Below are 19,098 nucleotides of genomic sequence, written 5' to 3' on the forward strand. Positions count from 1 at the left end.
GTCTAACGATCCTCATTGCGAGGAAAGGACTAGACTTCAGCCCAAACAGTAATCGATTAAACTGAAAAGTACTGATATCCTCGTTAGTATTGAAACGAAATAAAATTCTTAAATATTTCCGATCATCTTCGGGAATACCAATCTGTAAGTATATTTGCTTCACATCAGCAGTTAAAGCATCCGGAGACAGTCGAAAATCAAGTAATAACAAAAACAAATCAGCCTGCAAATTAGGCCCAACATGTAATATGTCATTCAATGACAAGCCGGTATGAGTCTTGACGCTCGAATCTAAAACTATACGTGGCAAAGGCCTGTCCGAACGCACAACCGCGTGATGAGGTATATAATAACCCTCTATACGAATATCTGATTGAGGAATCTCAGACAAATAACCATTATTAATATAGTCAAAAATCGCAGTATTATAACTATCCTTTAACTCAGGAGTATGATTTAATTTGCGCTCTAAAACCATAAATCGGCGAAGAGCGATAGCTTCAGAATTCCCTAATTCAGAGAGCGAGCGACAAAATGGTAAAGTTACCGAATAATGTCCACATACATCTCGTGACACCGAAGAAGTGAACAAACTCTCACACTCTGTTTCTTCCGAACTCATATATTCAACTCGGGGCAACTCTTCTAACTCCCAGACCTTCTGAAGGGTGTCATTCAGAGCAAACCCAGTAAAAGTATGCACAGAAGAAACTTTAGGAACATCGCCCATTAAAACATAACCAAGGGTTGTCAACAAGGCAGGTGGCGCATTAGTACCTGACTCAACCCGATTCCCCAAATAAATATAAGGAAACAACTGAGCGCCGAGAATCAAATCCACCTTCCCAGGAACATTCCAGGTAAGGTCAGCCATACTAATATCTTTTAAATAAGTAAATTCACTGTTACCTATAAAATAGGATGGCAATTCATCCGTAAGACAATCAACCACCAAAGCGAAAATTTGGTATGTTTGTTTACTATCTACGCGAGATTCAATTTCGAACAAAACGGAACCATGAATAGGTCGCGAAGACAAACCAATTCCTTTGATAATAGAATTACTCAAGGGAATTATAGGTATATTCAATAACTTGCAAGCATCAATCGTCACTAAATTATTCTGGGAAGCATTATCAATTAAACAACGTATTAATGTTTTATTGTTGTTTGTCGCATCCCTAGCCCGTGCATATACCTGTGCCGTTGCTAACAAAATTGTGCTAGATTGCATTTTAACATTATAAGACATCGACACACCATCAGTAACAAAAGAAGACGTCACAGGGGCCGGTGGTATAGATGTTTGCTGCACGGACACAAAACCATCAGTGTGCAGGTTCGAACCTTGCGGCGCAGGAGCCGTTGACGTCTGTGGCTCTGAACAGGAGCACTCGACACGAGGAACCAAACGATTTTTACCGACTTGCAAAGTTTGTAAATGCGTTTTGCTTTCAATAGCACTTCGATTCGCATTTTGCACCTTATTAAAATGCAATAAAAAATGATGTCGTTTGTTACATAAATTGCAAACAGATGACGAGTTACAGCTGGAAATTGTGTGATTCAATCCACAACAATTCACACAACCATTTTTAGATTTGATAAATTCAAACCTACTTTTAGGAGAATCCAAATTACGAAAAGAAGGACAACTATACAGAGCGTGTTTAGTACCATGACAACAGGGACATTTTTCCTGTGCCATAGTCACACCGTTATCACTCTGAACAACCAATGAGGTATATGAGTTTTTCTTACGTGAATTATTAGTTGACGGTGAAAATGATTTATTAATATTCGGATTTCTAGGATTTAAATTACTTAACCGCTGTAATATTTTAACTTGATCCCTAATAAACGAAATCAGATCATCCGAAGTCGGAATTTCCTTATCACGCACAGATAACTCAAAGGCTTGAATAGATTGTGCTTCTAAATTACGCAAAGCACAGTTGAGAAAAATAAAATCCGTTAAATTCGGTATCTCTAATTGTTTCAAAGCTAAAATCGAAGCAGAGTATTTCTCAATGAATATCTCAAGGCTCTGAGCAGTTTGAGAAGTATTTTTTAAATCAAAAATATTTAACAAGTAATGAGCACCTAACGTACGTATGTCTTGGTATTTTTTAACTAAGCTTTCCCATATTATCTTATAGGTTTCACCAGTCGGGACGATCCCAGCAGTAACATTAAGGGCATTGTGAGTCAATTTACCTATTAAATATTGCACACGCTGAGAATCTGACAATTGAGTGTTATTATGAATATTTGACTTGAACGACTCATAAAACATAGGCCAGTGTTCGGTACGTCCATCAAAACTAGGAATCTCGATGGCAGGAAGCTTTATAAAACCTTTCTGGTTGGGTTTAGAAGTCGAGGGCTCATTGACCTTGACCTCCTTATCAACATTATTACGAATACGTTTTATCCGACAGTACATATCGTCAAAGGCGCTTAATTCTTGGTAAGAAGGAATAAACTTAGGATCATCAGCTAACATCAATTTATTAAGACGATCGATTATTTTTTCAAACAATTCACGTACATCGTCAATTGTCTCTGACGCAGCCATGAAACTTTCACAAGATCTCATTGAGTAATCTGTAACCTTCTTTGACAGTTCATACAAACTGCTCACGCGAGAAAATAACATTTCCTTTTTTGACGTAAGGAGACATACTTCCGGATTAACCACAGACTCATTGGAAGAAGTCTTCGAGGAAGTCATTTTAAAAAATTACGTTTTAAATTTATTTATATAGTTAGAATGAGAAATATATAGATAAGTATTAATCCACAACACTAAGAAATATCAATGTTATTTTCAATGTATTTCCTGAGGAGTGATACTATAATAATAATGTATCGAATTAAAATTAAAAGAAACTAATCAAATATGTACCTGTCAACTGAAAAATATGACAATTTAAGCCAAATTTATCTTGATACAATATGGCGGTCGCTCGAACGAATTTACGCGTCAATTATAGTTACACGCTATATTTCGAAAGATTGACCTAACCAGTTCGTATCCGGCTCGAAGGACCAATAAAATTATGGATGGCCGTGTAAATAGGCCTTCCAAGCGGGGAGGATAACTTCAGGTTCATAAGTACAGACCAAATAGATTATGGTCATTTTATATTTCTGTATATGAAAACTTCCGCAAGTCAAACCGCACTACTTCCAAGACAATACAAAGAAGGCACTTACCAACTATCACCACCAGCAACCAGCAGCTCCTGATGTCCAGGTATTCACGTTGCTATCAGGGGGCTTAGATTGATACGTTTTTCTTGTCGGAAGCTATTTTCACTTGAACACGAGTCACAAACCAAACCGCTGCACTTATTAACAGTGTCTCCAATAACTTAGGAGAATCTATGGCGGTTTTCTCACAGAGGCAAAACGAGCAACACCAAAACACCACCGCGTATTATGAGAACATGACGCAGAAAAAAAGCAAAACACTGGTGACATTTGCCCCTTAGAGTCTATGGGAACTACTAGCCACCAAGAAGATCAAGGAGGTTCAGTACCTCCGTTTATAATGCCCGAAAGAAAGCGCTAGTTCAATCTTACGGGAAGTTTTCATATTATATAAATTCCTTATGTATAAAGAACTAAAAATGAAACCCATTGGTCCAACCAACTGACTAGGTTTATAATCTATATAAATAGAATTTCGTCGTCAAATAGACGTCACATTATTTTTCAACTTACTCTCAACAAGCCCTTTCATTTGATACCCATATTGTAGAAATGCATTAAAAATAACTATTCCGCCATCTTGGATGTTCCGTCACATTGGATTTAGAATGACGTCACACAGCTCATCGTATATTGTCATCGAAACTAAACGTGTATACAAAATTTCAGCTCAATCAGTTGAAGATATATGCTTCAAAATGAGTAGCAAGATTCTACCCGAACATACATACATGCATACATAAATTGCAAGTTAAATAAATGCTTTTAAAAAACTTCTGAACGGATTTTCTTAATCGAGTACTTACCCCATACTCTCGGACACTTAAACGCGTAAACCACTTAAATAATTGATTTTTAATGCACGCACAAATGATTGATGTTACTGGCCGTCACCTTACGCCAGACACCGCAACGCCTGGTAATTTATAAGAGCAAACTTTTTATCTGCAATATCCATTAAAAATTCCAATATTACTTGGCGTTTTTAATAAAAAACGATTTATAATTATTGATGGGTATCGGGAAAACGAAGAAGACTTGCACCTTAGGAATCATAATATAAATACGTTTTCGTAAAAATATTTTTTCCTGTTTATATTTACAAAGTTTGGGACGAAATATAATTTTAAGTATAATTTCTTAAGTGTTTTTTTAAATATGATATATTGATATATTATATATATATATATATTAATATATGTATAAGACCTATATTTGGTAATAAGGACGGTTATTACCAAATATAGGTCTTATACATATATTAAAAATTAAGAGGATGAATTTACATTATTATTAAAAATGCCAAAATTTAAATAAATAAAAAAGTTATATTTTCAATAAAATTATTGAAAATTGTCGCAAATATACCCACAATGCTACACTTCCTATTCACATTTTTGTAAAGATAAATCGTTTTAACCGTCTTTTTGTGTAATAATAGTCAAATGGTCCTCTCTGGCGAGACGCGTGACGCCGTAGCGGCCGTTGTGAAAGTAGTCCTCGACCTCCTGCAGCGTGCGGTCCTTTGTCTCAGGTAGCATGACATACATCCCGACCAATGTCGATGCCATTATTACTCCGCACAATGCAAATGTTCCGTACACATTTAAATAAAACAATGAAAACAGGGTAAAATGGAAGGAAATCGATAAAAGAATAAACAAAATAAAGGCTCCGGAGACTAACGCAGCTCCTCTGTGTCGAACAGGGAACAGTTCTCCTTTCACAGCCATGGTCACGGCGCTACATCCGATATTTACTAAAAAGAAATACAAGCTCAACAAAGATATTGGCACCAATTGATAGTCACGAGAAAGCCTTTCATTTGAGATTAAATAAAGAAATATGCATGTGGGGAAAAGCGCCAGCAGCGACGAGACCCCTGAAGAAAAGAGGAGGGTGCGCCTGTTCATGACCCTCATCAGGGGGACCGCAGCGAAGGCGGCGACTGTGGTCAGCACGTCTATGATCACGATGTACTTATTGTAGTCGGCGCCAGGTCCGGTTATGTCACTCATGATGTTGGCGGCGTAGGCGGAGAAGAAATGTCTGCCACAGGCTTCCAACTGAACTATAGAAAAAACGAGAAGAACTAACGGTTTAAGAAAGTCTTTCTGTGTAAATTTTTTGAAGTAACACATCAGCTTTTGAAAGATTGTCGAGTTCTTGATGACGAGCGATTGTTGTTCTTTTTGAGCGGCAATCATCTCCTCCACTTCCCAGATAGACCTTCCCGTTCTTCTTCGTATTAGAAAGAAGTTGTTTCTGCATTTGTCATATTTTTGTTTGGTAGCGAGCCATGCTGGGCTTTCGGGGCTCGTGTAGAAGACAACGGCCGTCACCACGTATGGCACCACCGCTACCAAAGCGATCGTCCGCCAGTACAGCAGGCCCAAAACATTATGGCTTATTGTAAAGCCCAAGTTAAAACAAGCCATTTTAAGACTCAGATAAACTCCTCTTTGTTTCGGATCTGTGTATTCCCCGAGCACGACTACAGATAACATGGAAACCAGCCCTGTGCTCACACCTGTGAAGAGCCTTCCCGTCAGCAGAACTGAGTAACTCTGGCAGAAATATATCAGGAGCCATCCCACGACGCCTGGGATTTGGGCTACGAGGAAAGTGCTCCGGCGTCCAATAACGTCCATCAGGACGCCTGAAGTGATTTGCCCTACGAGGACAGCAGGACCCAGTATTGACGCTGAAAAGAGCAAAATTATTATTACAAACTATTCTTAATGTTCTTAATGTTTATCTGCCTAATGGTGCACCCAGGATCGTCGACAATGAAATGACAACAATAAAAGCTTGTTTGCTACAAAACAAGCTTTTATTGTCGTTGTGGCGACATCTACCACGCCACATGCACAACGCCGCAGATGTAAAAATCCGACCAAACGCAACGAATAACAAGCCGCACAAGTGATCCACGACATCTACGGACAGATGGCACTACGGTCGACTCTAGGAGTGGGCGTTATATAGCATAAATGGTTTTCACAGCGTTATGGCTGAACAACCACGCTGTGGATGACTTTGACAACCATCTATTTCTCACAACGTCAAACTCACGCCGTCGTCATTAGTTCCTTTGCGGACGCGGAGAAATGACAACACAAAGAAATGAACGAATGAAACAAACATCTCGGTCGCTCAACCACCCGTTCCTTTATGCGTAGGATGAAAAGAGATGGACGTCAAATCAGTTACGATTTTAACTTTTGTCGCTGTGCGGTTGGGCGATAGTCTATAAGACTGATTTAGATATTGCGTTATTTGCACTATTTCTTTCGTTTTGTTTTGTTGACCTTGAATTGGTTTTAAAATAGATTGTTTAAAAATAGACGTTTTAGACAAGGCCGGCTTCGTTTTGTTGTGTTATCCGAAAAATGTGTAACGACCCATACCTAGTCGACTCACTACCAGAAGCTAACAAGCCTAGACCGCGCAAACAGTGCGTTTTCGATTATACATTTACAATTTACATATATACAACCTCCGACATGACACCGTCCCCATGCGGTTCCCCAGGCGCAACACCTAGCCTGGCGGGAAGATCTTCCCTTTGTGGCGGTCGAGCATAATTATCTTGCTCCCGCTACATCGTCATAGAGATCTTTTTGCATTCATGTCGTGCCAAAAATTTTCAATTGTCCATTCTGTAAATCGATGAGTTGAGACGATCCTGGCTTGTCGTTCGTAAAAGTTTCGTAAAACACTTATGTAGCATATATATAGCATAGCTTACACAAGAGCGAGGCCCGGTGCAGGTCGAGCTGGAAGCCGCCGCGTGCGCGCAGCTCCGCCAGCAGCGGTGAGCTATAGCCCACCACCACGCCCTGCGCCACTACGCTGCTCAGCACGCCCACCGCAACCCAAACCTGCACAATTTTTTTTTTAATGAAGGCATCTCCTAAGCCGAGCAAACATAGTGAAATGGCGATTTGTAATGCTTTGTGTGAGTGTGGTGCGGTTCAGTTCAATCCTTGGCTCATCTTTTGTCTTACCCAGAAAACCTTAATGAGGCACTGTTGAGGCTATTGCTGTGGCCACTTACTCAATATTATTATTTCTTTAGACTCGAAAGGAAGAAAATTTTATTGAAAATTACTTGTCAACTGATGTAGTATGTGATCCTGTTTATTCTACTTAGATTTGATTATAGGTAGTAAATCTGCTCACATAAAGGGTCAGAGTAGAGGTTCCCTCTGTCATGGTTGACATCCATATAGTGAAGGCAGTAACAAGCTAGTGTAAGAATAAGTAACGTTAAGCCCTTCTGGCATGATAAGGACCAACACTGTTTATGAGTTTGTTTCGCCATTTCTTCTCAGTCTGCAGTGGTTGTTCCGAAATGCCAGTAGTTTGTAGCTTATTGAGAAATTACTATAAAATATTAGGTCCTTACATATGAAATTGGCGTTTGGTATAGGAGGAACAAAAAGTCAAATATTTTTTAATATAATATATTTATTTAATCAAAGTAAGAACCATCATTATCTATGCATTTTAGTCATCTCATAGGTAGTTCCTTCATCCCTTTACTAAAACAACCATTCGGACGGGAATCAATAAAATCTTTGAAGGCGGTTTGGACTGCCCTATCGGCGTTGATTTTTTTCCCTTGGAAGAAGTAATCCAAATTTCGAAAAAAATTGTAATCTGTTGGAGCAAGGTCCGGAGAGTACGGTGGATGTCTTAGACATTCCAATTGAATTGGTAGCCGTCTGTTGTGCAGTGTGTGGTCTAGCGTTGTCGTAAAGCAGCAGTGGCGTGGAGCGATTGACCAGCCTCGGTTGTTTAGCAGCTAGCTTTTCCATCATAGTTTGTAATTGCTGACAATAGACGTCTGCCGTAATCAACTGGCCAGATTTGAGAAAACTGTAATAACGACACCGGCACTAGTCCACCAAACGCTTACAAGTAACTTTTTTGGGTCAATTTTCGCTTGGGGCAGGATTTGGCTGGCTGGCCAAGGTCCAGCCATTGCGAAGCGTTTCCGATTACCGTAGAGAATCCACTTTTCATCACAGGTAATGATTTAATTTTAAAACCCTTCATTATTGTGCCGGTTAAGTAATGCAACGCAGCAGTCGACACGCGTTTGCCGGTTTGCTCCACTCAATTCGTGAGGTACCCACTTTTCAAGTATCTTAATCTTCCCAATTTGTTTCAAGTGGATTAAAATAGTTGTATCACTAACATCGAAGCCTGAAGCTAACACGGACGTGGTTTGCGATGGATCCGCTTCCACAATAGCCTTCAGTTCTTCATTATCAACTAGGGTCTCCGGCCGTCCACGGGGCTTGTACTGCAGGGTTCTGCAGGGTTCTCATCAAAGACAAGTAATTCGTTCGAATCATATCGGATCCGTATAAATTTATTCTTAAAAAATAGTAAACAGGACAAGTTTAGTAAAATATTAACGTTAATCAGTGACAAATATAATAAATTATAAGGACTAGTGTTATCTATAATAAATATCAAGAAAAGTGAACGATATAAGTGACGGAATTAGTGGACATTAAATTGGACAAAAACTTGTGACAAGATAAATATTATGTGTTTACTAAATTAACTTTGCAACAAAAATGGGGTTTTTCAGTGACTAACAGTGAAACTATAACTTAAACAGTGAAAATATCCAAAAAATATTTTTATGGAACGTTAAAGTTTTAAAATATACGTAAACAAAGACAATCGACCAATCAGCTGTTTGTTAATTATCAATAGTTCAGCATAGTAACGCCATCTTGCGGGGAGTAGCTAACGAATAATAGGCGCCATCTATGGGTAATGACTGAAACAATTATTAAGTAATACGCGAATCTGAACCATAGTGTAGTAAACGCCATCTAGTGGGAAGTGGCTGTATCTATCGACCATAATCACAAAAACAAAATTAAGATCCTTAATATAATTAATAAAAACGCACAAAATGGCTTTATGTGCAGGTTGTAAACAAAATCTACCATGCAGTGGATTTTTGAAATGTTCTCTATGTAAGCAATGCTATGATCTCGACTGTGCAAATGTATCAGATAAGCGGTTCTATAGAAGTATGACACCAGAACAAAAGCTTAACTGGAAATGCCCTGCCTGCTTGTGCAATATGCCAAAGAAAAATAATATTAACTCTCCAGCTAGACCGCCTCTACCAGGCACAACGCACGAAGAAGTGTGTAACGAAAATGTAACACTAAGGCGAACACTAAAATTAACACAAAATGACAGTTTAATTGATCTTGACGTAGATGCGATAACGGGACATACACAGATCAACAAATCGCCCTGCACTAGCATTATTTCACACAGCCAAACTCAACCAGTAAACGCAATAACTTTGGATCAATTTAGCCAACTCCTTGATATAAAATTAGAGAAAATGAAAGAATCACTCCTATCTCAAGTAAAAGAAACAATACAAAAGCTTCAAAATGACGCTGCTGACAGCAATTCTATTTTTCAAAAAGACACGGAGGAAAAAATAGTAAAAATAAATAAAAGCATTACTAATATACAACGCGAACTGCAAGAATTAGAGAGCTCAAAAAAGATTGTACTCCATGGCTTACCTGAATACCAACATGAAAGTGAATATGACCTATATGACGAAGTAAATAAAATATTTTTAGAAATCTTAGATATTGACGCCAACCCGTTTATAGAACAAATAAAACGCATGGGACGTAGAGGAACTCGGAGACCACTTGAAATAGAATTTACAAGTAAGCGATTTACAAGATATATAATAGAGAAATCTCATTACTTCAGAAATACTGGATTGACGATTGAAATATTTATGACAAGGGAAAAACTACAAGAAAATATTGAACTCAAAAAGAAGCTAAAGGATTTCAGACACAAGGGACACCATGCTATCATAAGAAATAACCGACTAATTGTTGATGGAAAACTATATATACATACAGATGCATCACAAACTCCCCAGAATTACATCCCTGGGATAAACGCAGATACGGAAGATAACCTAGTACCATCTCAAACTGACAGTAACCAAGCCTCAAGATCACAAAGTCAGTTCTTTCGATAACCACTTTAACATCATATTCCAAAATATACAAGGTATCGGTAAGAAGTTGCACTTAATAGAGGAATTAATATCATCCTTGAAATTTGATGTTATTTCATTGTCAGAAATTAGTAGAAAAAATGAATTCTGTAACGCAATAAAACTTCCGGGTTATACTATAGTTTCCAAATATTGTCGTGAGATTCACAAACTCGGCGGAGTTTGTATAATTGTTAATAATAATATTGAATGTATAGAGAGACAGGACATTGTAAATTATTCCAAAGAATTTGTTATAGAGTTTAGTGCAATAGAGATACCCCAAAGCAACACTATTATAATAGGATTATACAGAGCGAGTCGAAAAATAGACCTTTTTTACGAGCAAATGACACAAGTACTAAGACAAATAAACAAAACGGACAAAAACAAACATGTTATAATCGGAGGCGACTTCAATATAGACCAATTAAATAAAAAAAATAGAAAAACGGCAAGAAAATTCATTAACTTCATGAAATCATATAATTTCCACCAATTAATCAAAGACCCTACTAGAGTTACAAAAAAATCCTCGACAATTATAGATTTAGTTTTTTCAAATAATATTGACCAGGTCAAAGAATCAACAGTGAAAGACCATGGGCTTTCAGATCACAAATCTGAGAATATAAAAATAGAGGGTAAACCTCAAACTAATACAAAAACCAAAATACCAACTGTAAAGAAGCGACTTTTCTCTAATAGAAAAATTACAGATTTTAAAAATTCACTAAAAAATATAGACTGGAAGAATATTTTAAGCCACAAATCAGCTGATCTTCAAAATAATTATAAAAAATTTCATCTTGTTATACAAGATCTTTTAAATAAACATATACCTTTACAAACAATCAAATTGAAAATCAAACCTAAGAAATCATGGCTAACAAAAAGTTTGAAAAACGCATGCCGACATAAGAGAACCTTAAAAATAATACTTAATGAAACAAATAGCGAGGTCATAAGGAAATATTACAAAAATTATAGTAAAATATTAAAAAAGGCTGTAAAAATTTCTAAAAAACAAACATTTACAAGACAAATAAATAACTCTGATAATAAATACAAAACAATGTGGAAAATTATAAACACAAAGACTGGGAAATCTTATATAAATAGAAATAAAAACATTAAATTAAAACTAAATAACGAAATAATAGATAACCCCAATAAAATTTGCGACGCATTCAATGACGTCTTCACTATCACAAATGAAAACTTACCCCCCAAAAAATGCAAAAAATACCACTACAAAACATAGAAAATCAAATAAATTCAATGTTTTTAACACCAGTAGACAATAAAGAAATAATAGGCATAATTAAAACCATGAAAAATAAGCATAGTTATGGGGTGGACGACGTCCCCCCAATATTAATTAAGAAATGCGCGGAAGAGTTTGCTCTACCTTTGACTCTCCTCGTGAATCAAAGCTTCGAAAGTGGCGAATTTCCTGACTTATTAAAAATAGCCTTAGTAAAACCAGTCCATAAAAAAGGAGATACCACTTCGCCTCAAAATTATAGGCCTATAGCACTGTTATCGAGTTTTTCAAAAATATTCGAAAAAGCAATGTGCAATCGCTTATATTCTTTTTTGGAAAAATACAATATTCTAGACGATTGTCAGAATGGCTTCAGGAAAACAAGGTCCACAACAAAGGCAGTATACAGATATATCCAAACCGCTCTATCGCACTTAAATGAAAAAAAATACGGACTCGGATTACTACTGGATATGAGCAAAGCTTATGAAAGTGTAAATTATGGTATTTTACTGTCAAAACTTTACAGTGTGGGCGTTCGCGGAACAGCTTTAGACTGGTTTAAATCTTACCTATATAATCGGAAGCAAAGTGTACAAATAGAACATCTAAATAACAACACTGAAATAGAAACTGTAAGATCTCAAGAAGAAATCTTAACTTGCTCTATACCCCAAGGAAGTGTTTTGGGATGCGTCTTGTTCCTTATATATATTAATGACCTCCCAAAATTGATTAAAAAGAATGACATAGTTCTACCAGTACTTTTCGCAGACGATATTTCAATACTTATAAAATGTGACAACTCTAAGGAAGCAAATGAATTATTACATGACACAATACAAACTGTGACTACTTGGCTCCAAAATCATAATCTCAATATAAACTACACTAAAACAAAAATTATACAATTTAGACCCTATACAAAAAAACCTTTAAAAATTAATTTGAACATAAATAACCAGGAAATAGAATGCGTTGACACATTCAAATTACTTGGCATAATCATTGATACTCACCTAAATTGGAAAGCCCATATAGAGTTAGTGAAGTCAAAACTATCTAGTTTTACTTACGCTCTGTATGAGCTGGTCCAGAGCACTAGCACAGAAGCAGCGTTATCCGCGTATTACGCATATGCATACTCTCAACTTAAATATGGGATAATGCTTTGGGGAAATAGTACGGACGTAGGAGACCTATTTTTGTTACAAAAGAAATGTGTCAGAATTATAGCTCAAATAGATAATACAAAATCGTGTAGACCTTATTTCAAAAAATTTAAGATACTAACTTTGCCATCTATATACATATACGACATCTGCATGTTTACTCATCAAAATCTAAGCTCTTTTATGAAAGTAAAGGACACACATAAAATTAACACCAGACATAAAGACAGACTTTATTTGCCTATAGCTAGAATAAGGATGCTAAAAACTAGTCCGCACTATATGGCAATCAGAATATATAATAAATTACCGGCATTTATTAAAAACGAAAATAATTTAAAAAAGTTCTCAAATGCCTTAAAATCCTTTCTGCTATCAAAAAATTATTACTCAGTAAAGGAATACCTTGACATGTAATGGAATTGTAATTGTTATTTAAAGTATTTAATATGTATTCATGAATAATCTAAGTGTCTAATATATGTATTTGAATACGAATTAATTAAATCATTTTTTTTTTTTATAAATTTTTATCTATTAATCAATTATTTTAACATTGTTTTATATAAAATATACTACTGTAATGACTACATTTGCAATACTCGCTGAGTTGCTATGATAAGAACAAAATTGTACATAACACCTGTATTGTAATTATGACTCATAGTTGGCAAATAAATGTTTGAATCTTTGAATCTTTGAGGTCGAAATTTCCAGAACGAAAACGTTGGAACCAAAAACGCACTGTGTTTTCTTTTGCGACACGACCGCCATACACATCATTAACCCTTCGAGCCGTTTCCGCAGCACTGGTGCCTCGGTGGAACTCGTACTCGTAAATAACGCGATATTTCAAGTTTTCCATTTTGTAAACTGTGTGACGCAAACAGAAGAATCAGAAGAAAAAAAAACAAACGAATGACGGTTAACGAACCACAAATACATGTGTAAATAACTGTATAAATTTGAATTTGGAATTCCTAACCAAAGAGGAGAAATTTGTGATTAAAGTAGCCACTGGCTACTACATATGAAATTGGCGTTTTGTTGTACTGGCTAGTAGCCAGTAGACCTAATATAATATTTGGCGCGTGAATATCTAATTATATGTCAAATTCAAATACCTACTTACTAACATTAAATTATTAATACTTGTACTTTTAGTGATTCACAAATGTAAAATGTGCTGCTACAATTAAACTAGAGCGTGTCAACTTGGTGGTTTGATGCTTCACATACAAATTTACATTAACCGGTGACAAAAAAATACCTGCTTCACAGATGACGATACAGACAACGCACACGAGCTCATGGTGCCCTCGCACTGTTAAACTGATCACTTCATTTCACGCACGAATACCTAGCAAATGTTATTGAACAGGTGTGACATTATCATGCATACCCAGTCGTAAACAAGTATATCTTAATAATAAAACCCTTATGGGACACTTAGTAGGCCTGCTTTCTTTATATAGCTTTTTATATATGTAAGTTTATTATTCATAGTTAACGTAGTTGTCTAAACAATTAAATACAGACATCTATCAATACATATAATAAAACAGTAGAAAAAAAAATCCAGCACATGGAATAAATTTACATGAAAATAAAATTAGGCGATAGAGGCACAGCAACAGAGTAAGAATTTGAAAACTAGAACACCTAATGGAGAACAATGATGGTACAGCTGAACTATAGAAAATATTGAAATGACGCCCTAACAAAAGTTATTCAGCTTGATTAGCATTTTCTGTACAGATATAAAAATCGATGATCTGGAACACCTGATGTAGACCTATGATGGTATACCTAAACTCAATGGAATATATAGACATGACGACTTAAAAAATTGTTCAGTCTGATGAGCATTTTCTGTTGACATTTAAAAATCGAAGAACTGGAACATCTGACTGCAATAACTGTAATCTGCTGACCTGTGATGGTGCAGCTATACTATAGGGAATATAGAAATGACGAGTTAACAAAAATTGTTCAGTCTGATGAGAGTTTTCGGTAGAGGTATAAAATCGAAGATATGAACACCTGAAGGAAAGTCATAATAGTTCAGCTACACTATAGAAAATATACTTTTTCAGTCTGATTAGCATCTTCTGTATGTATTGGTATCGTTACATTTGTCTGTACAATTAAATTTCTCTGATAATTTTGACTCCTCACCGAAAATTGTTCGGCCACGCGAACGAAGTCGCAGACATCAGCTAGTAATTAATATAACCCCGTTTATAAGTACATAACTCTAACTTACTAACCAAAAAATGATAAAGGTATTTGAAGAAGCTAGGTTTTTGTGATATTTAATTATATTGTATGCTCGTCGCAATATTTTTGTAAATAGTAAGTTTTCTCAGTAATTGAATTATTGTATTGTATTCATACGAGAATTAAGTTATTCTAAACCTAGTATTTCATTATGTCGGAAATAGTTTCAATACAAAAGGTCGCATTATGGCCTCTACTAAAAGGAGAGACTGGTACATCTTTTTAATCTAATTAAAGATTACATGTACTCCAGAGTACACTCATTGCAATAAGTCATAAATATTTAAATGACTAATTAGGTGATACGCTACGTTACATTCGACATGTGTAGGTAAATACCTCCTCAATTATTTTCTATGTTTAATTAGTACAAATTTAATTATAAAGGCTAGCTTATTGTTAAATGTATACGAGTATGTGTGGTATGTGTGGCGAGTGACGCATGAAAACACAAACATCAAAACAATTGTATTATTGTTAACATAATTAAATGCCATAGAAACTGAGACCGATAAGGAGCGATGGAGTCTGCAACTTATTGTCCTGTGGCCTGTGACGCTGAATGCTGTCTGGAAGATGAACTGGTTTTTTATATTACTTCTTAGTGCGGGCGGAACGTTCTGCTGTCAAATTTTGGATCGTAAGTATTTTTTCCTGAATTTGATAGCTTTATTCAACGATTCAAAATGCTTGCTATTGTATGTTTCACAAGGAGTTGTAAAAAAACAATGTACATAACCAGTGGTAAAGCAAGATTGGTGTTGGAAGTTGATGAATTGCTTTAGAAACATACAGTTTGATAAGAATATTGTGGATTCAGAAAATTTCCTTCATGGTATACCATAAATATGATTCCCGTGATTCGGAAAACAAGTAACTAATTCGTTTGTGTGATTTGTGGTTCCAGAGTTCAACTACAAGATAATCTATTACAAGGAGAATGAGATGCTGAACCTGACCATCGAAGACGGGTCCTTCCCACCCGACGTGGAGGTCACGAGCATAACAGGTGACAGGAAACAAGCTATTAACAAGATCAGTAAAAGCTTTTGCCCGCATGTTTTTTTCGGGTATATATTTTCCGTAGTCCTAATGTGAAAAGGCGCAATGTGAAATTTCAAGAAAATTGGTTTGGTACATAAAACCCGAAGAGCAACAAATAAGCATTTACAAGCAAGTAATAGTATTTGACTGGGATGAGAGTGGTCTGTGGGCGGGATCAATGACTTTAGCTCAGCCTTACTTCTTCCAGGCTCTTGCCGGAATCAGGTATCCAGACTGTTACCAGACCAGTTCTTTGATGCCAAATTGAAGAAATACAAACATGTGAAGCAGATGAATGTGCCGATGAGCCGCGCCATGGCAGATTGCGTATACTACGTGACGATGCGGTCGGCTAGCGGGTGCTTGGTGAGGCCGGTGGCGATGCTGCAGCTGCAGCCGGGGCTGGCCGCCTGCCGCTGCTCTGTGGAGGTACACATAGACTGGATGCAGGAGCTCAAATCTATGTACACTAAGGAGCATCAGAGATTCTTGTGTGACGCCCAGAATGTCATGTGTGAAATACGCAGCTTCCCAGAGTCTGGCACGGGTAATTTTAAATCCATTTTTTAAATCACTAAAATGACATTTTAACCAAGGATTCCCTGGAGCCAATACTTCAAAGTATTTGGAAATACTTAGAATATCGTAGAGTGAGAATCGAGAAAATGTTGGCCTATCAGTAGGTTACATGCAATTTAGATTCACATATCTTATTTATTATTAGATACCTATACTTTAAATGCTTCTGTGTTAATTTAATAGTTGTTATTCGTTTCAGTATTAACGTCTGTACAAAAAAGTGAAGATACTAAATATACACGAACAATAGTCTTTCGACTAAAAAATGAAGATATCTCTCAAGACAAATCTACCTTTGTTTGTCAAGACAACACCTTCACCATAAATGGACGACTTATTAAAATCGACTCAAACACTACAAGAACTAAAATATATTACAATATTGATGACGAATATATCGCGACGTGCAACGGTTCTAACATACACTGGATCTTAGAAACAAATTATATAATTAGTTATAATTATAAAGAATTAGTAGTGAATGGAACATTTTCGAAGAAGTTAAGAAAAGAAGATGACCAGATGAAATTGATTTGCATTGACGTTAACTGCGATGATTTCGAAATTGATGATACGTGTTACAAGAATATATTGAACGAGGTTACTTTTCATTTGAACAGTGCAGTAAGTTATTGTGAGTGTCAATAATACCGCTACTATTAGTTGTTCAAATATCTATGATAGTGTCTTTGTTTATGCGACAGACAGACTTTCGCAGTTATAATAACAGTATAGATTCTCCAAAAAAATTGAACAAAAACATCGTTTATTACAATTTCATGATCATTTTTTCAAATGGTTAAGAGAGTCCGCCTGTTATCGAAAGGTCCCGGGTTCGAATCCTACTCGTGCCACACGAGTTTGTCAAGCAGGCTCATTTTAGTAGTTTTCATTGACCACCACTTGCTTCCATTAAAGGAAAACATCGTGAGGAAATCTGCAAACTGGCTAACACTGGTGTGTATGCGACTACTTGCCACTCAGATGCCCTTACGCGATTTGAATAAAATCTGACACCAGTGTTAGCAATAACACACTTGAAAGATAAATATTATTTACTAGCGATTTTTATGATCTAAGTACAGAAGGATATTCTTCTCCATAAAACAGGAATCCTAAGTTAAGGTTTCATAAAAATACTAATTCCCACGAACGAAGTCACGGTCACAGCTACTATGTTACCATAAGCAACTTTCTCTCGTAATAATATAATCACTAAATAATAGTCGTTTGTTACTGTAACGTTAATTTTAACATTAATCATGTCTAAAAGAATCCGAAACAATTACTATCTGTATATTGTGTTTAATATGTGTAACTTGTCTATGGCAGTCAATTTATGGGCAAGGTTCGGGCTAAAGTGGTTCTGAAAATAATTTGATAATATTTTTTTTAGATTGGGTATTGGCATCATCATCAGTTGCGGCATTGTCGTTGCTGGTGCTCGTGGCGTGTGTCTGGTGCAGATGCAGACGCAGCAAGGCTGCAATGGACATGAGCCGGCGCCCGCGCATGGCGACCCCGCCACCGGAGCGCCCGCCCCGAAGGCAGCTTTACTACTCCGTGCCATTCGAGAGGCCCATTCCGGGGCCCAGGCGCGATTAAAATGCCTTCCATTTTGATGAGTTTTTTTATTGACTAGGTGACGTGGCGATAGAAGTGGCAGTGAGACTGATGCACACTGCTGCCTAAAGCTTTACAGCAAACAGATTGGTGTAGTGCAAACATGGATCTAGGAACCTGGGGGAAACAATCACAGTATATGTATAACATTATCATCAATATTAAACAATGCCTGACATGGTTTTGAAGAACCAAATAGATACAAATCCGGTACGTAGCTGTTTTATTTGGATAATTTTTATTCATGCTGTATGTGAACGAAACCTGACATGACAATAGATTCAAACATTTTTGTATTTAAGTTTGATCAAAATAAAAATTATGTCAATCAGTTTATTTATTTATACGAAATATTATTCCTACTTTAATTTATAGGTATGTGGGGGAACACCGCTCATAGTTTCTCGGTGTTGCCAGAAGCCTCTCTTTATGACTGCTTGATTTTAGGGAAAGAAAATAGCAAATTAGATTCTTATTCGTTATTTGAACATAGACATTTCGTTATTACTATCAATCGTATTTCAACGTCCTTGTTACCTACCTTTGTAAACCCAGACTACAATATAGAAAAAGCCTTGACATTCACGATCTTTTTCAAATTGCTCTGGGTCTATGACGTTTATCTCTTTATTTATTTATATATTTTTAAGGAGAACCAACAGCTGTGCTGAAGAATTAATTAGTGATGTTGAAGAATAGCCTTCGATGTACGCATTCGCTAGTTGCACTTAAAATGCACAGAAATGCGCGAAATATCTTATTCTAAAGCAGCACTAACGACCTATAATGTTCAGTTTGTCAAACGGAAAAAAAAATATTTTTCAATAAATAATACAATAAAA

At 36.3% G+C, this 19,098-nt stretch overlaps 2 protein-coding genes and 1 long non-coding RNA gene across 4 annotated transcripts; 2 read left to right on the forward strand and 1 right to left on the reverse strand.

Moving 5' to 3' along the window:
• Positions 1–799: 799 nt before the first annotated feature.
• On the forward strand, positions 800–2,359 carry LOC135309761 (uncharacterized). The gene is made up of 3 exons (XR_010369961.1): positions 800–860; positions 1,627–1,742; positions 2,160–2,359. It is a non-coding gene; the product is annotated as an uncharacterized LOC135309761 (long non-coding RNA).
• A 2,165-nt stretch (positions 2,360–4,524) lies between these two features.
• LOC128671872 (facilitated trehalose transporter Tret1-like) lies at positions 4,525–14,186 on the reverse strand. Its single transcript, XM_053748692.1, has 3 exons — positions 14,001–14,186; positions 6,968–7,100; positions 4,525–5,920 (listed from the first exon to the last, which is right to left on the reverse strand). The coding sequence occupies exons 1-3, from the start codon at positions 14,040–14,042 to the stop codon at positions 4,632–4,634; spliced, it is 1,464 nt and encodes a 487-aa protein (XP_053604667.1). The 5' UTR covers positions 14,043–14,186; the 3' UTR covers positions 4,525–4,631.
• A 287-nt stretch (positions 14,187–14,473) lies between these two features.
• LOC128671874 (uncharacterized) lies at positions 14,474–19,098 on the forward strand. Of its 2 annotated transcripts, XM_053748693.1 has the most exons (6): positions 14,474–15,341; positions 15,510–15,650; positions 15,918–16,019; positions 16,263–16,601; positions 16,833–17,267; positions 18,030–19,098. In XM_053748693.1, exons 2-6 carry the CDS (start codon positions 15,587–15,589, stop codon positions 18,236–18,238), a joined length of 1,149 nt encoding a protein of 382 aa, XP_053604668.1. In that variant the 5' UTR covers positions 14,474–15,341; positions 15,510–15,586; the 3' UTR covers positions 18,239–19,098. The 2 variants fall into 2 exon arrangements, with proteins under 2 accessions (XP_053604668.1, XP_064292174.1); XM_064436104.1 differs by having other exon boundaries at positions 14,474–15,650.

Source organism: Plodia interpunctella, chromosome 8 (assembly GCF_027563975.2).
Source record: "Plodia interpunctella isolate USDA-ARS_2022_Savannah chromosome 8, ilPloInte3.2, whole genome shotgun sequence".
NCBI classification, from domain to species: Eukaryota; Metazoa; Arthropoda; class Insecta; order Lepidoptera; family Pyralidae; genus Plodia; species Plodia interpunctella.